The following is a 22,429-nucleotide window of genomic DNA, read 5'->3' on the forward strand; positions in this document are numbered from 1 at the left end:
GACAGTGTAAAGCAACGAAAAAGACCAGGCAAACCGTTCGCTTGAGCATCGTTAGGTTATCTTTATTCGTCGCTTTCTGTTCACCCTGTTTCTAAGGTGAAATGGGTCATGTTGAAATTGGTTATTTCATGCTTCATGTGCAATTTCATTGGTATACAAGGGTTATTTTATATGATAATAATGGTTAATTTGCACGAAGCTGATTGTAAGTTTAGGTTTAAGTCAGTTTTTCTAGAATTTGTGTGATATCAACATTTTGAAAATGGCGACAATTTGTGCACCACTCCTTGCTGTCAAATGTTGTTTATTTTTCCTTAACTGACAGTAAACAGCTGATTATGTTTTGGCAAAATTACAATTTGCAAGGTTGATTGCTGCTTACGAATGTGTTTACCGGGCTGGAATTAAGATGTTTCTTGCACTCAATAAATCGCGGTGGTGTAAAAATTGTAGCATTTTAAATCGACGGGCACTTGCCGCACCAGTTTCAGCCGGAATCAACGATGGATGGGTATCCCAAAGGAGGCAGCAACTAATTGCGCGTTCGATCTACTCCGGAGGCAGTACTCTTCATCAACAGCAACAGTTTGATCGTAGCAGGGGTGAAAATTTCAATCAGTATGGTTTAACGTCCGACGCAATAAGCAGCGTCCCGCCGAAGAATGCCCGCGTGGTCATTTGTGGGGGCGGGATCATGGGTGCGGCCGTGGCCTATCAGTTGGCTCAGCGTGGGTGGGGTCCCCACACGGTGCTCATTGAGAAGGGCCGCATTGGCGAGGGGAACCCGTGGCATTTTAGCGGGTTGTTGGGCGAGCTGAAACCGACAGACTCACAGGTTCGGCTGGCGCAAATTTCGCTGGATCTGATCAAGGAGTTCGACAAGAAGGGTCTGCCCACCGGTTGGAAGCAGACGGGGTCGCTGAATTTGGCGCGAACGAGAGATCGCATGACGTTTTTTCGGCGGATGAAGTCGCAGAGCGCGTGAGTGAAAAAATATGATTATGTTAAAAAACCAACTGACTCAATTGTATAGGTGTTTTCTATGCATTTTGCTGGTTCAATGAATCAAACAAGATTGTTTTATCTTGATAAATTAACAAAACTTATCAAATGTTTAAAACTCACTCGAAAAAAAGACAAGTTTCAAGCCCAATAAAAAAAAACTATCACAAAATTACATTGTTACAGTTTGCATAGCATAGCATAGAATTACGAATCTGCTTCGTTGGTTGCATGAGCGTCGCGACGCCTACTTAATTTTTTTCTGCAGTAGCAGCAAGTCGATGCCTTTGTGCACTTTTGTACTAAGATTGCTGGGATTCCTTTTCAGTTAGCATAAGAGATCACAAAGGCAGCGAAGCCAAAAGAGAGTGAAGAAAAAGTTGAAGTTTTCAGCGGCGGTGTTATAACTTCTTTAACATACTTAATAATGGACGGATCTTTTCGCACTCTTCGGCAAAGTTGTTTCCTGGAACACGAACTAAAATATTTGGAATTCGCGCTCTTTACACCTATGGGATCATGCCCGCAAAATTAACCCGTTTTGTTACATCCTATTAAATATATTGCATCATTTTATATTTTATGAAAACTCGAAGAATAGTACAAGTGACCCTGCTTAGAAAAGCATTTGTTGCAAATCACATTTCTTTCATGTTTCAGCGCATGGAACGTCGAATGCGAGCTGGTCTCACCGGAGCGATGCAAGGAGCTTTGCCCGATCATTGAGACCGATGATCTGGCCGGTGGCCTGTGGATTCCGAACGACGGCGTCGGCAATCCAAACGCATTTTGCCATAGTTTGGTTAAGGAATCGCTCGACAAGGGAGTCACCGTGGTCGAACACTGTTCAGTGTCGAAGATAATTCAACACGATGGAAGGGTGAAAGCCGTTGAAACCAGCAACGGAACCGTGGAGTGCGTTTACTTCGTCAACTGTGCCGGCTTCTGGGCCCGTCAGGTTGGCCAATTGTCCGAACCGTACGTGAAGGTTCCGCTGCATGCCGCCGAGCATTACTATCTGCACACGAAGCACGTTTACAATCTGCCGGAGAAGCTACCGGTGGTTCGCGATCTGGATGGTCACATTTACTTCCGGGAGGCAAATGATGGCTGTTTGTTGGCCGGTGGGTTTGAAACGAAGGCCAAACCTGCCTACGAAGACGGGGACACTCCGGTGTCGATTGCTGAGAGGAAGCTTCCGGCCGATTGGGACCATTTTCATCCGTTGCTTGAGGAATTGTTGCGCAGGATTCCGAGTTTGAAAAATGCCACCTTGGAACGGTTGTCCAACTGTCCGGAGGCGTTTTCACCCGATTGTAAGTGGATTATTGGAGAGGCACCAGAGGTGAGGTTGTCATAGAATGTACTATGGCTTATTTTAATTGTATCTTTGTTTTAGATACAAAACTATCTAGTTGCTGCTGGAATGAAAACAGTTGGAATGTCTGCTGCTGCAGGGGTTGGACGAGCTATTGCGGATATTATCACTCAAGGTGAGCCTGTCTATAGATAAATCTAAAGCTTTTCAGTATGATTAGGGGAATGGATATGTTTTGTTTTGGGTACTATTAGTAAATGATGTTTCAAATCCAAAAAGTTATGTTTTTAAATCTGCACCAAATACGCATGCGTCGTTTTAAGTTCATCTACTGGAACCGAGATGTCGCAATTCCATACACTGAGAAAAACAGTTCTGTAAAGAATGCCATTTCCATTGCAGGCTACTCATCAATCGACCTGCACGAGCTGGACATTTCCCGCTTTCTGGGCTTGCACAACAATCGCAAGTTCCTACGGGACCGCGTTCGCGAGGTGCCCGGACTTCACTACGACATGAACTATCCGTTCTACGAGTTCCGGACGGGCCGGAACCTGCGCATGTCACCCATCTTCCCGGCTCTCAAGGAAGCTGGAGCGGTGTTCAGCCAGGTAATGGGCTACGAACGACCCGCGTGGTTCGACAAGAAGAACTCACTGGACGAGAAGGGCGTTCCCAAGTTCCGTATTGCGACGACGAATGGGTTTGGCAAACCGCACTGGTTCGAGCACGTCCAGAACGAGTACGACGTGTGCCGGGAGCGGATTGGACTGAGCGATTACAGTACATTTACGAAGATTGATTTGTGGTCGAAGGGACGGGAGGTCGTCGATTTGCTCCAGTATCTTTGCTCAAACGATATTGACCAGCCGGTGGGGGCGATTATCCACACCGGAATGCACAACCGACACGGAGGGTACGAGAACGATTGCTCGCTGGCGAGACTGTCGGAGAATCAGTGAGTCGATTTTGGTTTGAGTTCTGACTTTAAATCAGCTAAGAGCATTTACATTTCAGTTACATGATGATTGCTCCGACGGTTCAGCAGGCACGATGCAAGGCCTGGATCGATCGCCACCTGCCTCCGGGTGGTCGAGTGAGTGTTTCGGACGTTACGTCAATGTACACGGCGATCTGCATCATGGGACCGTTTACTCGAATTATGCTGTCGGAGCTGACCGACACGGATTTGTCACCGAAGAGTTTTCCCTTCTTTACTTGCAAGGTTAGTGCAGATCTCAGGCTGGACGAAGATGACTTTAACTGTATTTCTTGCAGGAATTGGACGTGGGTCTCGCCAACGGGATCCGGGCCTTAAATCTGACGCACACCGGAGAGCTGGGCTACGTTCTGTACATCCCGAACGAGTTTGCGCTGCACGTGTACACGAAGCTGATGGAAGCCGGTCAAAAGTACGGAATCAAGCACTGTGGATACTACGCGATGCGTACGCTGCGTGTGGAAAAGTTCTTTGCGTTCTGGGGTCAAGATCTGGACACCTTCACCACCCCGCTTGAGTGCGGACGCATGTGGCGTGTGAAGTTCAATGTAATGCGAAATTTTTTTAAACTTAGAACTAGTAAATCATGTCATCAAACGATTTCAGAAAGGAGTCAACTTCATCGGACGGGATGCGCTGTTGGCGCAGCGGGACAAGGGAGTCGAGCGGATGTACATTCAGCTGTTGATCAACGATCACGACCCGGACATTGATTTGTGGTGTTGGGGAGGGGAACCGATCTACAGGAATGGGGTTTACTGTGGTCAGACAACGACGACTGCGTATGGTTTCACTTTTAAAAAGCAGGTAAGCTTTTTTGAGATTTTTCGTCGTGTTTGTGCTATTTTGACAGTTGACAGTTGACTTCAGTCATGATCTTTCAGCAGCCATTTTGTTTTGTAAGAAAAACCGTCCTGTTTCTCCGTAATCATTAGGACATTGTTTATTTGCATCTCAACCATTCGAAGCCGGCACTCCATTGTCAAGATTTTGCTAGTTTTATTGAAGTGTCTTTTAAGCAATTTTTGAGAATTCTGGCTCACTTTCCCTCAAAAAATAATACATGATTAGTTCATAATAATAATAATAATAATACGTTTCCCACCTACCCTTCCCCTCTCCAGATCTGCCTGGGCTTCGTGAAGAACCTCGACTTCAAGGGCAAACCCCTGCCAGTCACCAACGACTTTGTGCTGAACGGCGACTACGAGGTGGAAATCGGCGGCATTCGGTATCCGGCCAAAGCGAACCTGCACTCGCCCAACCTGCCGACCAAATATCCGGACCAGGAGCGCGAGGCGTACAAGGCGACGCGCGACAAACCGGACGACAACAATTTGCTCGCGTACAGCAAAACCTAAATTACGGGCTGTGTAATGTGTAACATGTGTGCGTGTGCGTTTGTGAGTGTGAATCGCGAGTGCGAGTGACAATACGTTCGACATCGGAAAGGATATTAAAGTGCTTTCAATCATTTCAAAAATGAAACAATAACCGTTTATGCTCCAACTTCTATAACGTGTGTGCGTGTGTGTGTGTTTGTTGCTCTCGTTTTGCAATTGTCAATTAAATTGGTCTTCCTTTTTTTAACCATTATTTTTACATCAGTCAGTGTTGTTGTCCTTTTACTGTACTCTATTTGTACAGCGTTCGAAAAATATTATTATTAATCTTAATAAAGGCAATTGTGCATACGTAATTGAGGTTCATTTTTTCACTGATGACAAAATCTCTGGAATTATGCTAGTAGATTGTTTTTGTTGTTTTTTTTATTGCTGCATTTTGTCTAAAATGTTTACGGTTTGTACTGGAGGTTTTATTTAAATCCAGTTTTTTTGTGGATTATTTGTTTATTTGTTTGTTTATTTTCTTTGGTAGCGTAAGGTTTGTACCTTTTAAATTGCTACTGCTAGATTATGCTCGGTTTGTTCTACAGGTCGTATCGAGGTGCTCCGATTTGGATGAAACTTTCAGCGTTTGTTTGTCTATACATGAGATGAACTTTTGCCTTGACTTATGCCAAATATGAGCCCTCTACGACAAAGGGAAGTGGGGTAGAAAGGGCTTTTGCGTTAAACTTCATCAATTCCAAATCTTTTAGTTGCATTCGAAAGGTCTTTTGAAGCACTTCAAAATGTGTCATAAACATCCAGGATCGGTTCGGCCTTTTTTCATAGCATTTGCTAATTACTGTTAAAAATGTTTTTTTTTAAACTTTAATATCTTCCAGCAACAGCCTCCAACACTTATACTCCTATAGTTCAAAAGTTAGGTGATTTCATGTAGAGATCCTAAATAGGGAGACTGGACGAAGTGAATTTGACGTACCCAAACAGACGCGAGTTTGACGTATCCAAACGAGCATTTGCCTTTACGCCCAGCAAAACTTATCAGTGTTGCCAAGCTCAAAACATACGTTGCCAGATCGATTTAGCAAGCTTAGACCAGTCTCCCTATTTAGGGTCTCTAATTTCATGGACTATAAGCCTACGGAATTAACTTTTTGGCCAATTGCAGTTTTTCTCATAGTGTTACGATTTTTCTGTAACAAATTTTTTATCCCGTTAACTTTTTGCCCTGTATGCCAAAAACACGATATTTTTTGGTCGTTCGATAGATTTTTTTCTTCTGAAAGAATATTTTCAATAAATTTGGAATATTGAGCAAAGTTGAAGATTAACATTAATTGAATTTCAACTACCATGCGTCTCCACCAAATTGTACGGGGAACTAATTTCTATGGAGAAGCAATGGAGAAGCATAGTACTTTAAGTTTGATTTCTATGGAGAAGCATAGTACTTTAAGTTTGATTGATGCACCGAAAATAGATTATTTTGTTCAAAAATTCATATCGCAGAATCCTTTTTAATGGAAATTCACCACTAGATAGGGGAAATAAACCCATTTTAAGCCTAATAAGCGGTCTTGTTTGAATGATGCTGGATAATCTGGAGTGTTCCTTGAAATTCAGTAAAACCAAGTACACCAACGAGTAGAGCAACTTTTTGTGAACATTTCTGTTTATTTTCACTATTATTAAAAGTTATGCTATTCCTTTTACAAGCATTTAAAAAAAATATTTCAAAAACGCATTCTAATCAGTCGTGTGCATTGGGCCACGCCCATTTTTCTATTTTCAGCTTAGTTCTTTTTTTTCTTCCAACGCTCGTTTGGGTCTGCTTCGTGCTGCCAAAATTGATGAAATTTTGAGCGAACACTCACGAAAAGTAGCATTTATAGAGAAAGTTTCCTGGCAACACCACAAGCGCTGCTGGTGGTGTTGGTGGCCACCCTTTGTTCTTTATTTGCCTTCGCTTCTCGCTCGGTTTTCTTCAGCCTTTGATTGGAATGGATGGTCAAAATTGAAACGTCAAAAGAGTTAGCGCGTTTGTTTTTTTGATGGCGCTTGCTAATTATTTACATGTTTCGGGATTATTTTTCAAGTGAGTGACTAAGTAACGGTCAAAAGAACATGTTGCCGGTAGTGAAAAGATATTGATGGCGACTTTCGTTAAGCAGTTAACCTCTGATCTTGCGTGTGGATGTGTGTGCCACCAAAATGATGAGAAATGGTCTCGCAAAATAGAAATTATGATCAAAAGTGCATTAAATTTGATCTTTTTGGCCAGTAAGTGGCATACATTTGCGTGCTTACTCGAGGCGGTGCTGTTGCTGGTAAGTTTACAGCCTAAATAGTATTTTTGGAGCTTTAATCGAGCATCAAACTCTCCATATGACGAAGATAGGTGTTTGATTAGAAAGGGTATATTTCCCCTATGTTACGTAAAACATTCTGAAAAATAAAAAAAAATATATTTTTAGCTGTTAACTCTTTTTTCACTAGACCTTCAAATCAGCAAATACGTTTTTTTTTAATTTTATGTGAATTCAGCTTTGTTTTTCAAATGCCTAAGTATTTTCAATAATATCTGAACTCCCAAGCTCGTGAAAAAGGGGGAATTTCCATACAAATTCCCCCTTTTTCTCGAGCTTTGGAGTTTAGGTTTTAATCGCCCAATTTGCGAAAATCGTAAAAAACGCATTTTTTTACCACTCTGTTTCGATAGGACCACTCTATGGCCTATCTGAAATCACTTAGCTTAGAAAATTGTACGTAGCGTAGGAATTTGGATCTGCGTCTTATGTTGGCCAAACTCCCATACCAAATTCAAACCAATTTAGAGAACTTTTGATTTGGATCCTTCTGGATTAATAGAAAAAACTGAGTTTATTTTTTGCAAGTTTTTGAAATTTTATTTTTTAAATTTTGTAAAACGAAATAACGAGTTGTTATGCTTTTTTGGAATAAAATCACTGTGTTTGTAAACATGGGAAAGATGCTCGAATTTAACTAAAATATTTGCCATCGTATTTTTCCCCTTAAAAAATCCACGAAAGAGATTTTCCTCGTTTTTCTATGTGTTTTTTTAATTAGCGCTCGATACCTTTGCAACTTTAATTCCGAAACACATCTTTCTGAAATAAAATATAATTCAGATGTCTAAAATCCCGACCAACATTTTATATATTTCGAAAACGCTTGATAGATCAATTTTAAAAGAAAAAAACTCACATTTTCTAGAGAATTGTCCCTCTCCAAAGTTTAATTACTGCCCTCATGATTAATTGGATTGGTTCGCTTCATCACCCGCAGCTTATCATATTGTTGTGCTCATAATTTCTACGCACTGATGCAGACAAACCGTTTATGTTTTTTTTTTGTTTGAATTCATTTCCAGCCTATGAAAATAGACTGATTTATAGCACGCTCACTGTAGCGTGATGATAAATATATCGAATATCGTCAACCTTTCACCAACCCGACTGATGCTGTAACAATCATTTGTGGTGGTGATAATTTTTAAAGAGTTTTTAAAACGGTTAAAAATGCGCATATAACGGAGGGTAATTTATTTGAAAGCGAAACACTTATGCCCACATCACGCATTGATCTGATTGATTAATAGAGAGACCCCCTTGTTCCGTTCACGCGTGTTTAATTGATTGAACAATTTGGCGATTATTTTTCACGAGTTCGTAAGCCGATTGTCCGAATAAAATCACGCCGTTTTAAAATGCAAATGTTCCTCGCGCGTGACGATAAGTCGAGTTTAATGTGTGCAAATTCATGCAACAGCAGCAGCACTGGCGCCTGTGGGTTGGGCGTGCAATCAATGGAAACATTCTTTCGAAGCGTGTGTGGTTAGGTCCATTAGCGTTAATTACACTTTGATGGGATGCAAAAAGTTACCCTTTGATTAGCCATAAGAATTCCTGGAGTTCATAGGGATGAACTAATTAAAAATAGGTGTCAATGATCCATTTATAAATTGAGTGAAATTCCTATACAAAAATGTCTCATCAGGGATGCCAGATGAAATGTGAAAATGTCTGTCAATTTTGCTTTAGCGTGTGAACTTTTTCACGAAAATCTCTAGCAAAACCAAAGAAATTTGACTCTTAACAAAAAAATATCTGCAATGATATGGCATCCGTGTTTCTCATAACTTGTCACATAATATTTTATCTGGATATTAGCTGCTTCATCTGGATGTTCTTGGTGCATGTTATTTTTTATCAAAAATCATCTAACTTAAAGTATCATGCTCCTCCATCGAATTGAGCTCCCAGTATATTTTGCTGGAGACGCATGGTACTTTACGTTTAATTGATGTACAGTCATCCCACATATTCCGAACACTCACAAATTCGGAACACTTTTGTCGTAATTTGTCAATAGAATGCAAAATGCAACTTTTCTGCCGACCCTGTTATTTTTAGGGCCTTTATTTGGACACTCTCTTGCTATTTCACTAGTAAAAGTAATACTTTTTAAACAAAAACTGCGTTTCCAGACTATTGTACCCAGAGCACCAAAACACTGCCTCCAAATTGCCTGTTCCAAGATTGTGGGATGTTTTTGTGTCTCCCACAATTGTGGAACACCTGAATTTAACTGATATTTTCACATAAAAGTTATCAGACCATTCATATAACATTACTAAGCATGATTTTTATTGGTTTCAGAGTGCAAAGTCATTATTTTGTAAAAAATATGTACTCCTGGAGAGAAAAAAAAAGTTTGTTTACATCGTAAGAAAAAAGTGTTCCGAATTTGTGGATTTCAAGGGTCAATGTTTTTCTTTGAAAACTTGATATAAAACGTAAAAATGTACAGCCGGTCTATACATCAATCGAAAGATCGCAAGAAAAGCTTTCACATGAAGGTAAAAGCAAATCATTATGTTCAATTATCGATTTTATATGATTTGTTGAACATTGGCCGATCTGTTCCGAACATGAGGGATGACTGTACCGAATTCAGATAATTTTCAATCAAAGTATTCATTTAATCTGTAAGTGTATTTAGCTTTAAAATGTCTTAATTTTTTTATTAAAGGTCAAAGTTACCAACATTATTTTGCTACTTAGCGATCGAAAATTGGTTTGATCGTTCCGGAGATCTGAGCTTTTTAGAAAAAATGTGATTTGCCGAAAATCCTCATCTTATTTCGGATAGGACCGCCTTTATCATCAAATATAATACAAGGGGTCATATTTTCTGCCCAAGTAACTTTCATGCAAATTTGAGCCAAATCGAACCTCTTTTGATGTGGATACTGCTGGTTTGACGTAGAATTGCTGACATCTAGAATCAGTGTTGTAAATGAGTGATAAAAAAAACTACACGGAAAAAAATGATGGTAATATTCACCCCAGAAAATGATGAATTTTCATCAGTTTTTGATGAATATTCATCAGGTTCACATTTTTACACATCTATACTGCCCATGTTCGCATAAATGTCCCATATGCAAAAACAGCAAGCTGAGAAAAACGCATTTGAAGTTTGTCCCATACATAAGGCTACGTGTTACGTTTTCGCGAAAAAAAACTGGATTTCCTCCTGATTTCTAGAACAAAGTACTGGATGTTATAGGCTCTTTTGAAAGAGCACACAATTTTGAACCAAACTGCATATTTAACTCAAAATCGATGAAAATGCATATGGGACATTTATGCGATCAGGGGCAGTATATATGTATGTATGTATGTATGTATGATCCCCATACCCGCAGGCAACTTGGTCCCGAAACACATGTGAGCGCTAGGTGAACAATTCGATCATCTTTTACTCCGTAATCTGTACACCCACGTGCATAAGTTTTTTTGCACGAATTTTAATGCTACAAATACCGGCGCATAGATCAAAATGGTTTCCCTCTTCCCTCCCCAAGCGCCGGAAATTTGTAGCGGGTGTAGGGACACTTTGCATAGACGCCCTTGCTCCCATCACGTCACTGAGGGTATGGAGCGACGAGAAATTAATAAGCATGCCCCCCCAGTCGAACCTTCATTAGAGAAGCAGGCAATCCACAACTCACAGCGAACGACTAAGGGAACACCCTACCGCGTATATAATAAGGTTGGCGTGGATGTCTTAAGTGGTTTGAGCGAATGTTAGAGTATGAGTGAGAGAGTTTTTTGTTTTAGAAAAGGAACGGGCTCACCAAATAATGTAATCTTCAAGACCAGCTTCATTTGAGTTCCAGGAGTTTTCCGATTTGAGAAACTTGCGACCGGATGAACTCCCTTCGACTTAAAACAGCCAACCACAACTTTCAGCTGGGATTGGTGACGTTGCCGATGGACTCCTCCGTTGTCCATGAAAGTGTACCGGATGAATTTGCTGCTGCTGGAAAATCTTGACTGATCTTGAACTTGACTATGATGATTCTTCGCGTTGGAATCCGGAAAGCAGCTCCGATATCTGCAACAGGCTCGGGCTCTACGTTATTTGGCCGTTTTGACACCAAACTTCTTTTCAAAATCCAGGTTGTGTTCCAATTGCTCCGCTGGATACTACTGCTGAACCGCTTGTCCTTGACCAGCAAGTTTTCCACCGAATAATGCCAGGAAATGGCAAATTTAAATATTTATTTTATTTTTTGGACGAAAAATTGAAGAACCAAAATGACAGCGAAAAAATTTGAACCGCACACGCGCATGGTTTACTTCGATCCTCATTATGCGATCAGGGGCAGTATATATCTTGACTTTTTTTTGATAAGGTCCTATAAACAAATGTAAACATTGAGTGTATCCCTTTCACACCTTATGTCAAAGTCCATCGGAGTAAGCGGGATACACTCAATGTTTACATTTGTTTATAGGACCTTATCAAAAAAAAGTCAAGATATATATATAAAAAATTTCGACGGTTTTGTTCGAACGCGAATCAGTTCAATACGGAGCGTCGGATCGAGGTGCTGTTTGTTGCGTTGGGTTCGTATAAGTCTAAGGAAGGTTCTTACGCCAACAAGTGACAACTTTGGCCACTCTGGAACCGATTCCGGATAATCTGCCCATTGTATGGGAAAAGTTACGTAAAATCAAATTTTGATCACAGGAGGCTGAATTACCAAACAAGCAAGAAACGTCAGGAAACCTTAAAAGGGCAGGACGAAGTTTGCCGGGAAGAGCTTGTTTTTTATGTAATATTACTCAACAAAAGAGGTAATATTCAACCTACCAAATTTTCAACATTCCAAAATTCATTTTTTTTCTGTGTATCATTAGATGATTCCTGCATCGAAATATAAGAAAATAAAGCGATGGTATGGTCACTGCTTGTGAGTTCCTTTCTTTTATCATGTGCTTGTCAGCAAGAGCATTCTCTTTCTATCACTTCTTCTCTCTTCCTCGCTCATGCACACTCGATGAAGATTCTTTTGCTTTCTCAGAAAAAAAAAAACAATGCAAGGACGCGAGTGGGGATTAGGAACCGACCACGTATTACGCCTTTTTAAACTGCGTTGGCAATTTTTAAATAGTGGCGGTATTTGTGGCTACTTTCTGTTGAGAGGGGATGACACTCAATGTGAATTTGCTGTGAATCTTGCGACGGAAAGAAGGGCAGTGAAAGTTGCGACATGAGATTTCGTGCATGATGTTTGTCGTCGCTGAGAACTAAAAGTTTGATAACACTGTCTGGAATTGATCTAGAATATAAAAAAAAATACTCATTATTTTCATAAATTGCAGCCAATCATAAATTTTGGATGTGATAAAAGATATAATTTTTTTTTGTAAATAAAATGGGTGATTCATATTATTTTTGATTTTTATTACAATCATGCTGTTTGAAAAAAAAAACTACAAGAGAATGAAAACGAGACAGACAGACAAACTGTTATCGAATTCCTACAGTCAATGCAGTTGTCCCTGTCTATTCAGAATGAAATGAATATTGCTAAAATTGCAGCCAAGATTTTCCTTTTTAGAAATTTGCAAAACAATACAACTGTTGTTCACAAGCGAATGATCTGTCACAATCTGTGCCACCGGAGCAGAAGCAACACTATTTGTGAAGTGAAAATGACAGTCAAACCCATGCAACTCCTGTTCGCACCACCGGTGCAGAATAATGAGCCAATACATCAGCACCAAGCATGGACGAATGAACAAATCCTTCGTTGACTTACATCACATTTCCACTCCTGTGTGCCTGCATTATTGTATGGGAACAGGCCTACAAAACACACAAGGCCGTAATTCGCTGTGGGCATTCGGCGGAAACGTGAAAAATTCACGCCCTGCTGATGCTGACAGCTGAAAAAGTAAAATCCGGCACCGGCAACCGACACGTCATGTCCCACCAGCGACTGACTTGCTGGCTGCTGCTGCTGGCGCTAAATTTGTTCGCCCCATCAAGAGGGAACCGTTTTTCCCGATTCCTCCAGGAGCTCCTGAAGCTAAATTTGTTCTCATATATGTTGTTTGGTGCAATGATTTGCTGTCGCAATCAGTATTTGGGCAAACAATTCTTATGCTTACAAAAAAAAAAAAAAAAAAAAACTGGTGAGCTCACGACGGGATTTGGTCCCCTGTCCTTTAGATTAGTAAGCAAAAAATATTATCCTCTAGACTGTTGATGTTTAGTGTCCTAGAACGGTATAGTTTCCAATAAGGGAATATATATGGAGAGAATGTTAGCTTAACCGTGGCCTCATAACAGTTTTTATGGACATTCTCTTTTCGTTGTATTTAATTTTATTCTCGTAATGCATGGAGCAATTTGGATACAATCTTTCGATCCTCCCTAAAGTGTGGAGGTGGTTATGTATGGGACAATACCAGTATAACACAGAACTAAGATCCTATGAAAAATCTCTAAAATATTTTATTTGTGGCTAATTCTGTTGAAATGCCAATTTTGATGTCCAGTTTCAAATACCATAAAGAAACAGTCAGATGAAAGCATGCTGAAAAGACACAAAGTTTTACACAAATCGATGGCTTATAAGCTGTCAGAATTCAATGTCTGTTTCAAACCCGCCAAAATGACTTTTATCCGAAGAAAGCACAACGATGACACGTCGTACGACGTTGAATGGCTCAACGACGACCGACCAACCGCCGTGGCGTGACGACGATTGGTTCCTTCACTAACAATGCAATTCAACGCTTTTCAACGCTGTTGAACGCGACGGAGTCGATGTAGGTGGTGAACTGCCTTGATACCACATCACCACCAATTGGAGCGGCGGCGGTTCTGTTGATTTATGGAGACGAAATTGATTTTCTAGTTAACGGATTAGCACCTTCCCGGCGAAATCACACCCGTTCGTGGGGTGTTTGGCGGGTTGGCCCCGGGGCGCCCTCTTCAAGCTGTCTGCATCAGTAGAATCAGGTATGAACACGCGGCGGCGATAATCTGGAAGCCAGGTAATATGTGAAATTTATTGCCCTGCTGGATCCAATTCGCTCGAAATTGGCGCACAAACGCTTTTCTCGCCAACTTACCGTCATGAGAAACGACCTGTCCATCGCAAAGCAGTAAAATCGGATTGTGGCCTCTTGGGTGTGATGAAGCAGCTCGCACAGAACGCTGATCTGCAGGGAGAGAGGATACATAGTTTTCCGAATTTGATTGGGGAATAAGTGGGTTTTGTCAGTTTGGAGATAGCATTGGGAAATGCATGGATTTGCATGAAGAAATATTGGCGAAAAATGCTTGTTACTTGGTGAAACTTGCTTTTCATACATTCTGTGATTGAAGGAAGTAAACCTGTAATAATTCCTGGCATTTGGTTGCATTCTTTTAACAGTTATAATTACACTGACCTACAAAAAATCACAAAAATTTCTGCGCAGGCTCAACTCGAGGGGAAGCATGAACTTTAAGGTCCCCAGAAACAGGTGCACTTTGGATTTCAAATAAAATTTAGACAGGGTCGAATGGTTTTTCTTCAAAGTTTGTATGGAGAATTAGGGCGGTTCGTCGTTGTTGCATAGTTGCAAAAATTGCAAACAAACGTTAAAGAAAAATCATTCAACCCTTTGAAGAAAAACCATTCGACCCTGTCCAAATATTTTTGAAAAATTCAAATTCAAATTCAACCTGTTTCTGGGGACCCCAAAGTTCATGCTTCCTCTCGAGTTGAGCCTGCCCAGAAATTTTGTTGATTGGTGTTATTTAAACCGTGGATAATTATACAACTTTCACGATCTTGTGTGTATTTCTATCTATAGAAGAACCCATGCAGGCATAGTACATAAGAGCTCATGCATACACAGTAAAATAAATCATGGTTAATAACCATTGGTTATATTACATCTGGGAAGGGGTACATCTTACATGTCAGAAACTATGTGTAATTTTACCTCCGAAAATGTGTAATGTTTCCCCTTTTCTGGTAATTGGGGTAAAATTAAAACATAAAAGAGGTAAAAGGGTAATTCTCCGCCAACTCACACAGCAGTTACCCCGACCCCTCTTTGATTTGTGTGAAACTTTGTGCTAAGGGGTAACTTTTGTCCCTGATCACGAATCCGAGGTCCGTTTTTTGATATCTCGTGACGGAGGGGCGGTACGACCTCTTTCATTTTTGAACATGCGAAAAAAGAGGTGTTTTTCAATCATTTGCAGCATGAAACGGTGATGAGATAGAAATTTGGTGTCAAAGGGAATTTTATGTAAAATTAGACGCCCGATGTGATGGCGTACTCAGAATTCCGAAAAAAACGTATTTTTCATCGAAAAATACACAAAAAAAGTTTTAAAAACCCTCCCTTTGCTTATAAACATCACGAGTTATCACGATTTTACGAAAAAAAAAATTTGAAAATAGTAGTTTATGCAACAAGTTGTAAAAAGAGGATTTTTTCAGCACGAGTCGTACATTTATCCAACGAGGTTCACCGAGAACTTTTAGAACTTTTCAGCATTTATTTTGAAAAGTGTTGCTATTCGATTCTGTTATTTTTGGTACAGAAAAGTAGGCTATTTCGTTGTTCAAGAATGACAGGAAAAGTAAGTAGTTTCACGACGAGATTGCAAAAAGTTACTTTTTGCGTTTCTCTTTGTTTCGTCGTCCGTGTCTGTCGCGGGTGACGATGAACGGCCATGATCGACGACGACCAACTTTTTCAAAACTTTTTTTTCGTAAAATCGCGATAACTCGTGATGTTTATAAGAAAACCCCTTATGTTTATAAATCATTTTTTTTTATTCATGTCTGCTCTACAACTTTGTAGAACAATGTTAAACTCTAAAAAATTACCCTGCAAAGTTAGAAAAAACACAAAATCTTAAAATGAAAAATTTTGTTCTAAATGTAAAAATGACCCTTCTGATGACAATGTGGATTCGAAAAGTACATTAAATTTCTTATAAAATGACATGTTCCAAAAAAATTTACAGTCGAGTAACGGAAAATGGGAGAGTTTTTTAGACTTTTTTTAGTGTTTTTCCGATGAAAAATACGTTTTTTTTTTCGGAATTCAGAGTACGCCATCAAATCGGGCGTCTAATTTTATATAAAAGTCCCTTTGACACCAAATTTCTATCTCATCACCGTTTCATGCTGCAATTTATCGAAAAACGCCTCTTTTTTCGCATGTTCAAAAATGGAAGGGGTCGTACCGCCCCTCCGTCACGTGATATCAAAAAATGGACCTCGGATTCGTGATCAGGGACAAAAGTTACCCCTAAGCACAAAGTTTCACGCAAATCGAAGAGGGGTCGGGGCAACTTTTCCCGATTTCGTGTGAGTTGGTAGAGAATTACCCAAAAGAAAATCTACAACATTTCAAATTAATCGCAAATAAATTTGTCCTACTCAATTTTCATCCTCTCTTCTCTGCTACTACAAATATACAATGTCACATTCTTCTGTTAGAAATGAAAAAAAAAAAAAATTCCCAATTTATGACCTCGGGGAGCACCCGGCGGTTCTTGTTGGTGACCGAAAGCGATTTATTATCCTTTCTTCAACAGAGGCTTGCCGACGGAAAGCTTTCGATAATTAGTGTCAAGGGCAGCTTTTAATTACCTGGACTTGTTGGGTGTCCATAAATTAGACAGCAAATGAGTTAATCGGTGCAAATAATGTGGTGAAGGAGGATGAAAAAAGGGGTTTTTTGTTCGGGTGCTGGAAATTTGGTCTGGTGATAATTTTAGGTTTAAATTGATGTTTTGTATTGTCTCTCGTGATATGATAGCTTTTAGAATCATTAAAATAATTACGTTTTGTTCCAGCTTTTTTGTGTTGAAATGTATGCCAATTCGTTGAAGTAGCTCAATACAACCATCCGTCTGAAATAGTTGAATGACAATGTGTTTTTTTTTGTTCCAATATTTCAATAGTTTTTTTGATTCATAATGAAGTGCATTTTTGAGCTTAAATTTGTTTTTGATAACAAAAGATTCTCAAATAATCTCTACCACAAATGTAATTTCAAAGAAAAATAAAACTTTTTGACCGCATTCCATGAGCAGTTCCCCGGAAAGTATTAAAACTAGGTGCCCGTGAGGTTATCCGGTGTTTAGAAGTGCAACGAGAGAAAGAGAGAGCAATTAGCCGGGTGTTCAAATGTGCCAGACACCCGTGCTTGTACGGTGTGTGTGTGGTTAGCCAAGAGAAACAAAGTTTTCCAATTACCCCCTCGGCGAACTTTGCAGTTCCGTCCACGATCAGCACTATTTCCAGGAAGCTAAGCAGGGCGGAAACCAGCGTGGAAGCCACATTATGGAGATGCTCGCCGCCGTCATCATTGCTTGGAGAGCTCCGTGACAGGTAGCAGTAAAACATGTACAGCTGGAATTGGGTTTTTGAGGTAATATAGTTTGGGTCAATCTTTGCAAACTCACATGACGTGTGTCAACTTTGAAACTTATTTCAATGATCATGATTAAATACCTAACATTTGTACCCAATTTTCCATAAATTGTGAAGGACCTAAAATTAAGCATGGAAGCAAAACGAATATCGTTCTCCACTTTACATAAAATAATAAAGTACGGTGTGTATTGATAAAGAATGAACATTAGCATTGTAATTATTGTCAATTTGACTATAGGTTCGGATTAGCTGAATAGATAAACGTAAACCGATTAGCATAATCGCCTACACGCACTCATAATTACCATTATAACTTGTCATCACCATCCAAATCCACCATCAATCACAATTTCTAATGGCCATAACAGTTTGATTGACAAACGAAACGTGTAAAATCAGAATCATGCGTCACACAGGTGCCCAACCAACGAATCAGCTGCCAGTGGGGGAGCGAGCATTGTGGGCCACCCGAAACCGCACGTCCATCCCACACAGCCCACGCAAATTCAATCCGATCCAATTCCGGAAATACTCACCTGGAACGTCACCTGACCAATGTCCAGCGTAACCAGAAACAGGATTGACGGCGAGTACATTTCAATTATCGCCGCCACGGTTTCGCCCAGCATATCGTAATGAATAATTAACCTGTCCAAATGATTGCTTAATTCGAGCTCCAGTTGTGCGATTGCTAATTCATTCGCCTTTCCGCTAATATTTTCACGCACCCGCAACATCCGACGGCGGAAGTGACGCACCCGGTCGCCGGTGTCACGGTTTAGGTTGGCCAAAATGCAGTTGATCGATGAAAAATTCACACAATAACGAACGGCGGTTAGCGAGCAAACGGTGACCGGGGCCATCAGAACCACCGACAGGAAGCCATCGTAGGCCGAGTACGAGCGATACATCGGGTTAATCACCAGCCACAGACCGGCCAGGCCGACCGATTCCAGGGCGAGAACGGTGGCCAAATGACGCAATGGGGGGTATCGGAAGGCACCGGTATTAGCGCTGTGAATGAGAGGAGAAAAAAGTTATTTGAAAAAAGTTATGCAGTACTTGCAAGGATTCAAAAGTACTTGATTCTTCTAAATGCATGTACTAGGGTTTCACTAGTAAAAATGAAGAACACACTCCTCCTGCTAAACTCAAAAATGCATGCAACTGGTCTCATGTCAATAAACTAATATTGCATTCAAAAAGCGTGATTGAAAAACGCCATTGGGAATGTATTTTGTAAATCTAGTTCTGGCTCGTTAATTAGGGACTTCTTTAAAAACTTCAGTCACATTAATCAGGAAAAAAAAATTATTTGATAAAATAAAATTCGAGTTCGTCAACCTCGAATTACTTAATTCTCAATACAGTCCAGACACGATTATCCGAAGTTTCGATTTTCTGAAGTTCGATTACACTGACTTACAAAACAAAAATTACTGCGAGGGAAAGCATGAATTTTCGGGTCCCCAAAAACACGTGCAATTTGATTTTTTCAAAAATATTAAGACAGGGCGGAATGTATGGAGAATTAGGACGGTTCATCGTAAAAATTGCATGCATGTCAATTCTTGTAGGTCAGTATAATCGAATTTTTTTTCGTATCGAATCGAATTTTTTCGAATTTTTTAATTTTCTTATTTTTAACATCAAATTCGAATTCCGCGACCCCATTTTAGTTACATTTGACTGGTGGATTACTTTAATAGTAACCAAATGCATTACAATCCAAGTGGAGATGAATCGACCACATACGCTATGAAAAGATGCGCACGAGATCTGCCGAGAACATAACTTGACATTTTTGAAGTTGATGTCGATAAATGATTAAGTTTCATAAAGGTACGGTAGATTTGGGCTCGCTGAACACGAACACACGAATCAACAGCATTTATTTTTAAGTCATTTTCTGCGAATGAAAAGCTTTTAAAATTTTGGGTATAAGTGCTATGGAATCAACTTAAGCAACCATGCGGATCCATTTCCACCTCCTTATTTTTGCCATCCTCCCCGGATCATATTCGTATTACCTCAGAGAGTATAGTAAGCTACTTTACTGATACAATGGGATGTTCTAGGACATCCGACGACTTCCTGGAATTAAGACCTTCCGGTCTACCGCTATAACAAGCAAGAGGTCGTCGGATTTTGACCCCGGATCATATCTTTATTATCTCAGAGAGTATGGTAGACTACTTAACCGATACAATGGGATGTTCTAGGTCATCTGAGAACTTCCTGGAGTTAAGACCTGTACCATACTCTCTGAGGTAATACGAATATGATCCGAGGTCAAAATCCGACGACCTCTTGCTTGTTATAGCGGTAGACCGGAAGGTCTTAATTCTACGAAGTCGTCGGATGACCTAGAACATCCCATTGTATCAGTAAAGTAAACTACCATACTCTCTGAGGTAATACGGATATGATCCAGGGTCAAAATCCAACGATTTCTTGCTTGTTATAGCGGTAGAAAATGACTTAAAATTAAATTCTGATGATTGGAGCGTGTTCAGGGAACCCAAATCTACCATACCTTTATGAAACTTAATCATTTATCGACATCAAATCCAAAAATGTCGAGTTGTGTTATCCGAGGGTATGAATTGGGATAATCGAATCATGAACAAATATACTTTTAATTTTCATGGCAAACTCAAAAGTGATCAAAATTCATTTGGAAAACAGCTCATTTGAATCATTAAGGATGAGGAATATTTCCAATATGACAATCGATAGTCTAATGGGATAATATCAGAAATTTGAATTAATGGTATATTTTACTGATAATTAACTCCTTAAAAAAGTGCTTCGAAACCCGAAACTAAATGACACAAATGATCTTATTGTAATGCATTTCAATTGCTGTTTACGAGACCAAACTATATTTAGCACAGGAGCAATCATTACCAAAATTGCTCATGCATAGATGCATATTTTACCTGTGCTGACTGGCGAGCAGAGCAAAACTGTCATTCAACGATTGGATCTGGCCACTATTCACCAACTGCCGCCAGTAAATAACCAGGGCAACAAACAAATTCAGCACCCACATCACTGCGAGTGAAATCCACTGTTTGAGGTACTTTTGGTCGATTCCATCGGCAAGCAGAACGGAAGTCCACTCGTAGCTGGCCAACAGCGTCAAACAGAGCACCACCAGGGCTGTCACCAGTGGCCGAGTAATCCTCGTCCCTGTTCGGCATCGACGTCTCCCTTCTGCGATTCGATCGAATTTCACCGGAAGCAAACCGACCACATGGTCCATCAGGCACAGTGCCGTCAAGCTCGAGTGCCACATCATTTGCACCAGGTTCGGAGCCATTCTGTGCTGTCCGCGACTCGAAGGTGGTGATATTACTAAACAGATTATTGTGATTTGTGAATGCATTTGGGCTGGGGACACAGTTCGTGCCATCCGCTCGCTGAATGATTGATCCACCAAATTGTGAATAATAAAATAAATTACACTAATGGGGTACTTAGATGGATTGAGATTTGCGGCTGATTTGGTTAGAATATAGTTTTGATTGATTGATTGATATGACACGTGTTCGATTGGAGAATAATCAACTCACATAATAAAACTAAACGTGATTTTGAATACGGGTTTTTTTTTAATTAAACGTCAATTAAATTAGTCTGATTTAAAACTCGGAAAAAATACAGAGGGAAGATAGGGTCACTCAATTCAGTTCTATTGATTCTGTTATATACCACACTTGCAAATGCAAACACACAAAAACCATCAAACTGTTCAAATGGTTTTATAATACTAAAAAAATTAAAGTTTAACAAAACAGCAGCTCTTCTCTTTGAGAAATGTAATGGAAGATCAGTCTGACAAAGTGAATTAAACCTGTTTTCAAAACCACTGTCAAAATGGCCGCTTCTTTGAACCTATCACAAATAAAAATGTGTTAATTTGGAAGGTGTAATTTTGGAAAGTTGAATACTACCTCTTTTATGTTGTAATTTTTCCTCAATTTAAACTGAAAACGTGACATTAAACCAAAAAACCAGTAAAATTACATAATTTCAGAGGTAAAATTACAGATTTTGTCTGACATCAAAAATGTTACCCCTTCCCAGATGTAATATTACCATGATTTTTTTTAAACTAGGCATTTATCAATAAGATAAAATTAAAAGTATTGTAATTTAAATCATTGTAAATTGCACCTAATATTGACTTATCGGCAACTTCAGTTCGAATACAGAATAGTGGTGCAAAAAGCTTTTATTCTGTTCTTCAAAACATATCTTAATTAAAAGTTGGAATTTTAGAATAAAATAAGGGTGTAATTCTCTACCAACTCACACGAAATCGGGAAAAGTTGGCCCGACCCCTCTTCGATTTGTGTGAAACTTTGTCCTAAGGGGTAACTTTTGTCTCTGATCACGAATCCGAGGTCCGTTTTTTGATATCTCGTGACGGAGGGGCGGTACGACCCCTTCCATTTTTGAACATGCGAAAAAAGAGGCGTTTTCAAAAAATTGCAGCATGAAACGGTGATGAGATAGAAATTTGGTGTCAAAGGGATTTTTATGTAAAATTAGACGCCTGATTTGATGGCGTACTCAGAATTCCGAAAAAAACGTATTTTTCATCGAAAAAAACAATAAAAAAGATTTAAAAACTATGCCATTTTCCGGTACTCGACTGTAAAATTTTTTGGAACATGTCATTTTATGGGAAATTTAATGTACTTTTCGAATCTACATTGACCCAGAAGGGTCATTTTTGCATTTAGAACAACATTTTTCATTTTAAAATTTCGTGTTTTTTCTAACTTTGCAGGGTCATTTTTTAGAGTGTAACAATGTTCTACAGTGTTGTAGAGCAGACAATTACAAAAAAAAAATGATTTGTAAACATAAGGGGTTTGCTTATAAAACTCACGAGTTATCGCGATTTTACGAAAAAAAGTTTTGAAAAAGTTACTTTTTGCATTTCTCTTTGTTTCGTCGTCCGTGTCTGT

At 39.6% G+C, this 22,429-nt stretch overlaps 2 protein-coding genes across 2 annotated transcripts; one reads left to right on the top strand and one right to left on the bottom strand.

Moving 5' to 3' along the window:
- The first annotated feature begins 335 nt into the window (after window positions 1–335).
- Window positions 336–5,019, top strand: LOC120421352 (pyruvate dehydrogenase phosphatase regulatory subunit, mitochondrial). The gene is made up of 8 exons (XM_039584537.2): window positions 336–981; window positions 1,663–2,347; window positions 2,402–2,495; window positions 2,723–3,278; window positions 3,338–3,545; window positions 3,599–3,868; window positions 3,927–4,127; window positions 4,445–5,019. Exons 1-8 carry the CDS (start codon window positions 410–412, stop codon window positions 4,679–4,681), a joined length of 2,823 nt encoding a protein of 940 aa, XP_039440471.1. The 5' UTR covers window positions 336–409; the 3' UTR covers window positions 4,682–5,019.
- Window positions 5,020–13,797: 8,778 nt separating this feature from the next.
- On the bottom strand, window positions 13,798–20,772 carry LOC120421365 (uncharacterized). Its single transcript, XM_039584554.2, has 5 exons — window positions 20,390–20,772; window positions 17,984–18,461; window positions 17,268–17,423; window positions 14,128–14,358; window positions 13,798–14,038 (listed from the first exon to the last, which is right to left on the bottom strand). Exons 1-5 carry the CDS (start codon window positions 20,770–20,772, stop codon window positions 13,988–13,990), a joined length of 1,299 nt encoding a protein of 432 aa, XP_039440488.1. The 3' UTR covers window positions 13,798–13,987.
- Between the last annotated feature and the right edge of the window lie 1,657 nt (window positions 20,773–22,429).

The sequence above is a fragment of the Culex pipiens genome, chromosome 2, assembly GCF_016801865.2.
Source record: "Culex pipiens pallens isolate TS chromosome 2, TS_CPP_V2, whole genome shotgun sequence".
In the NCBI taxonomy this organism is placed as follows: domain Eukaryota; kingdom Metazoa; phylum Arthropoda; class Insecta; order Diptera; family Culicidae; genus Culex; species Culex pipiens.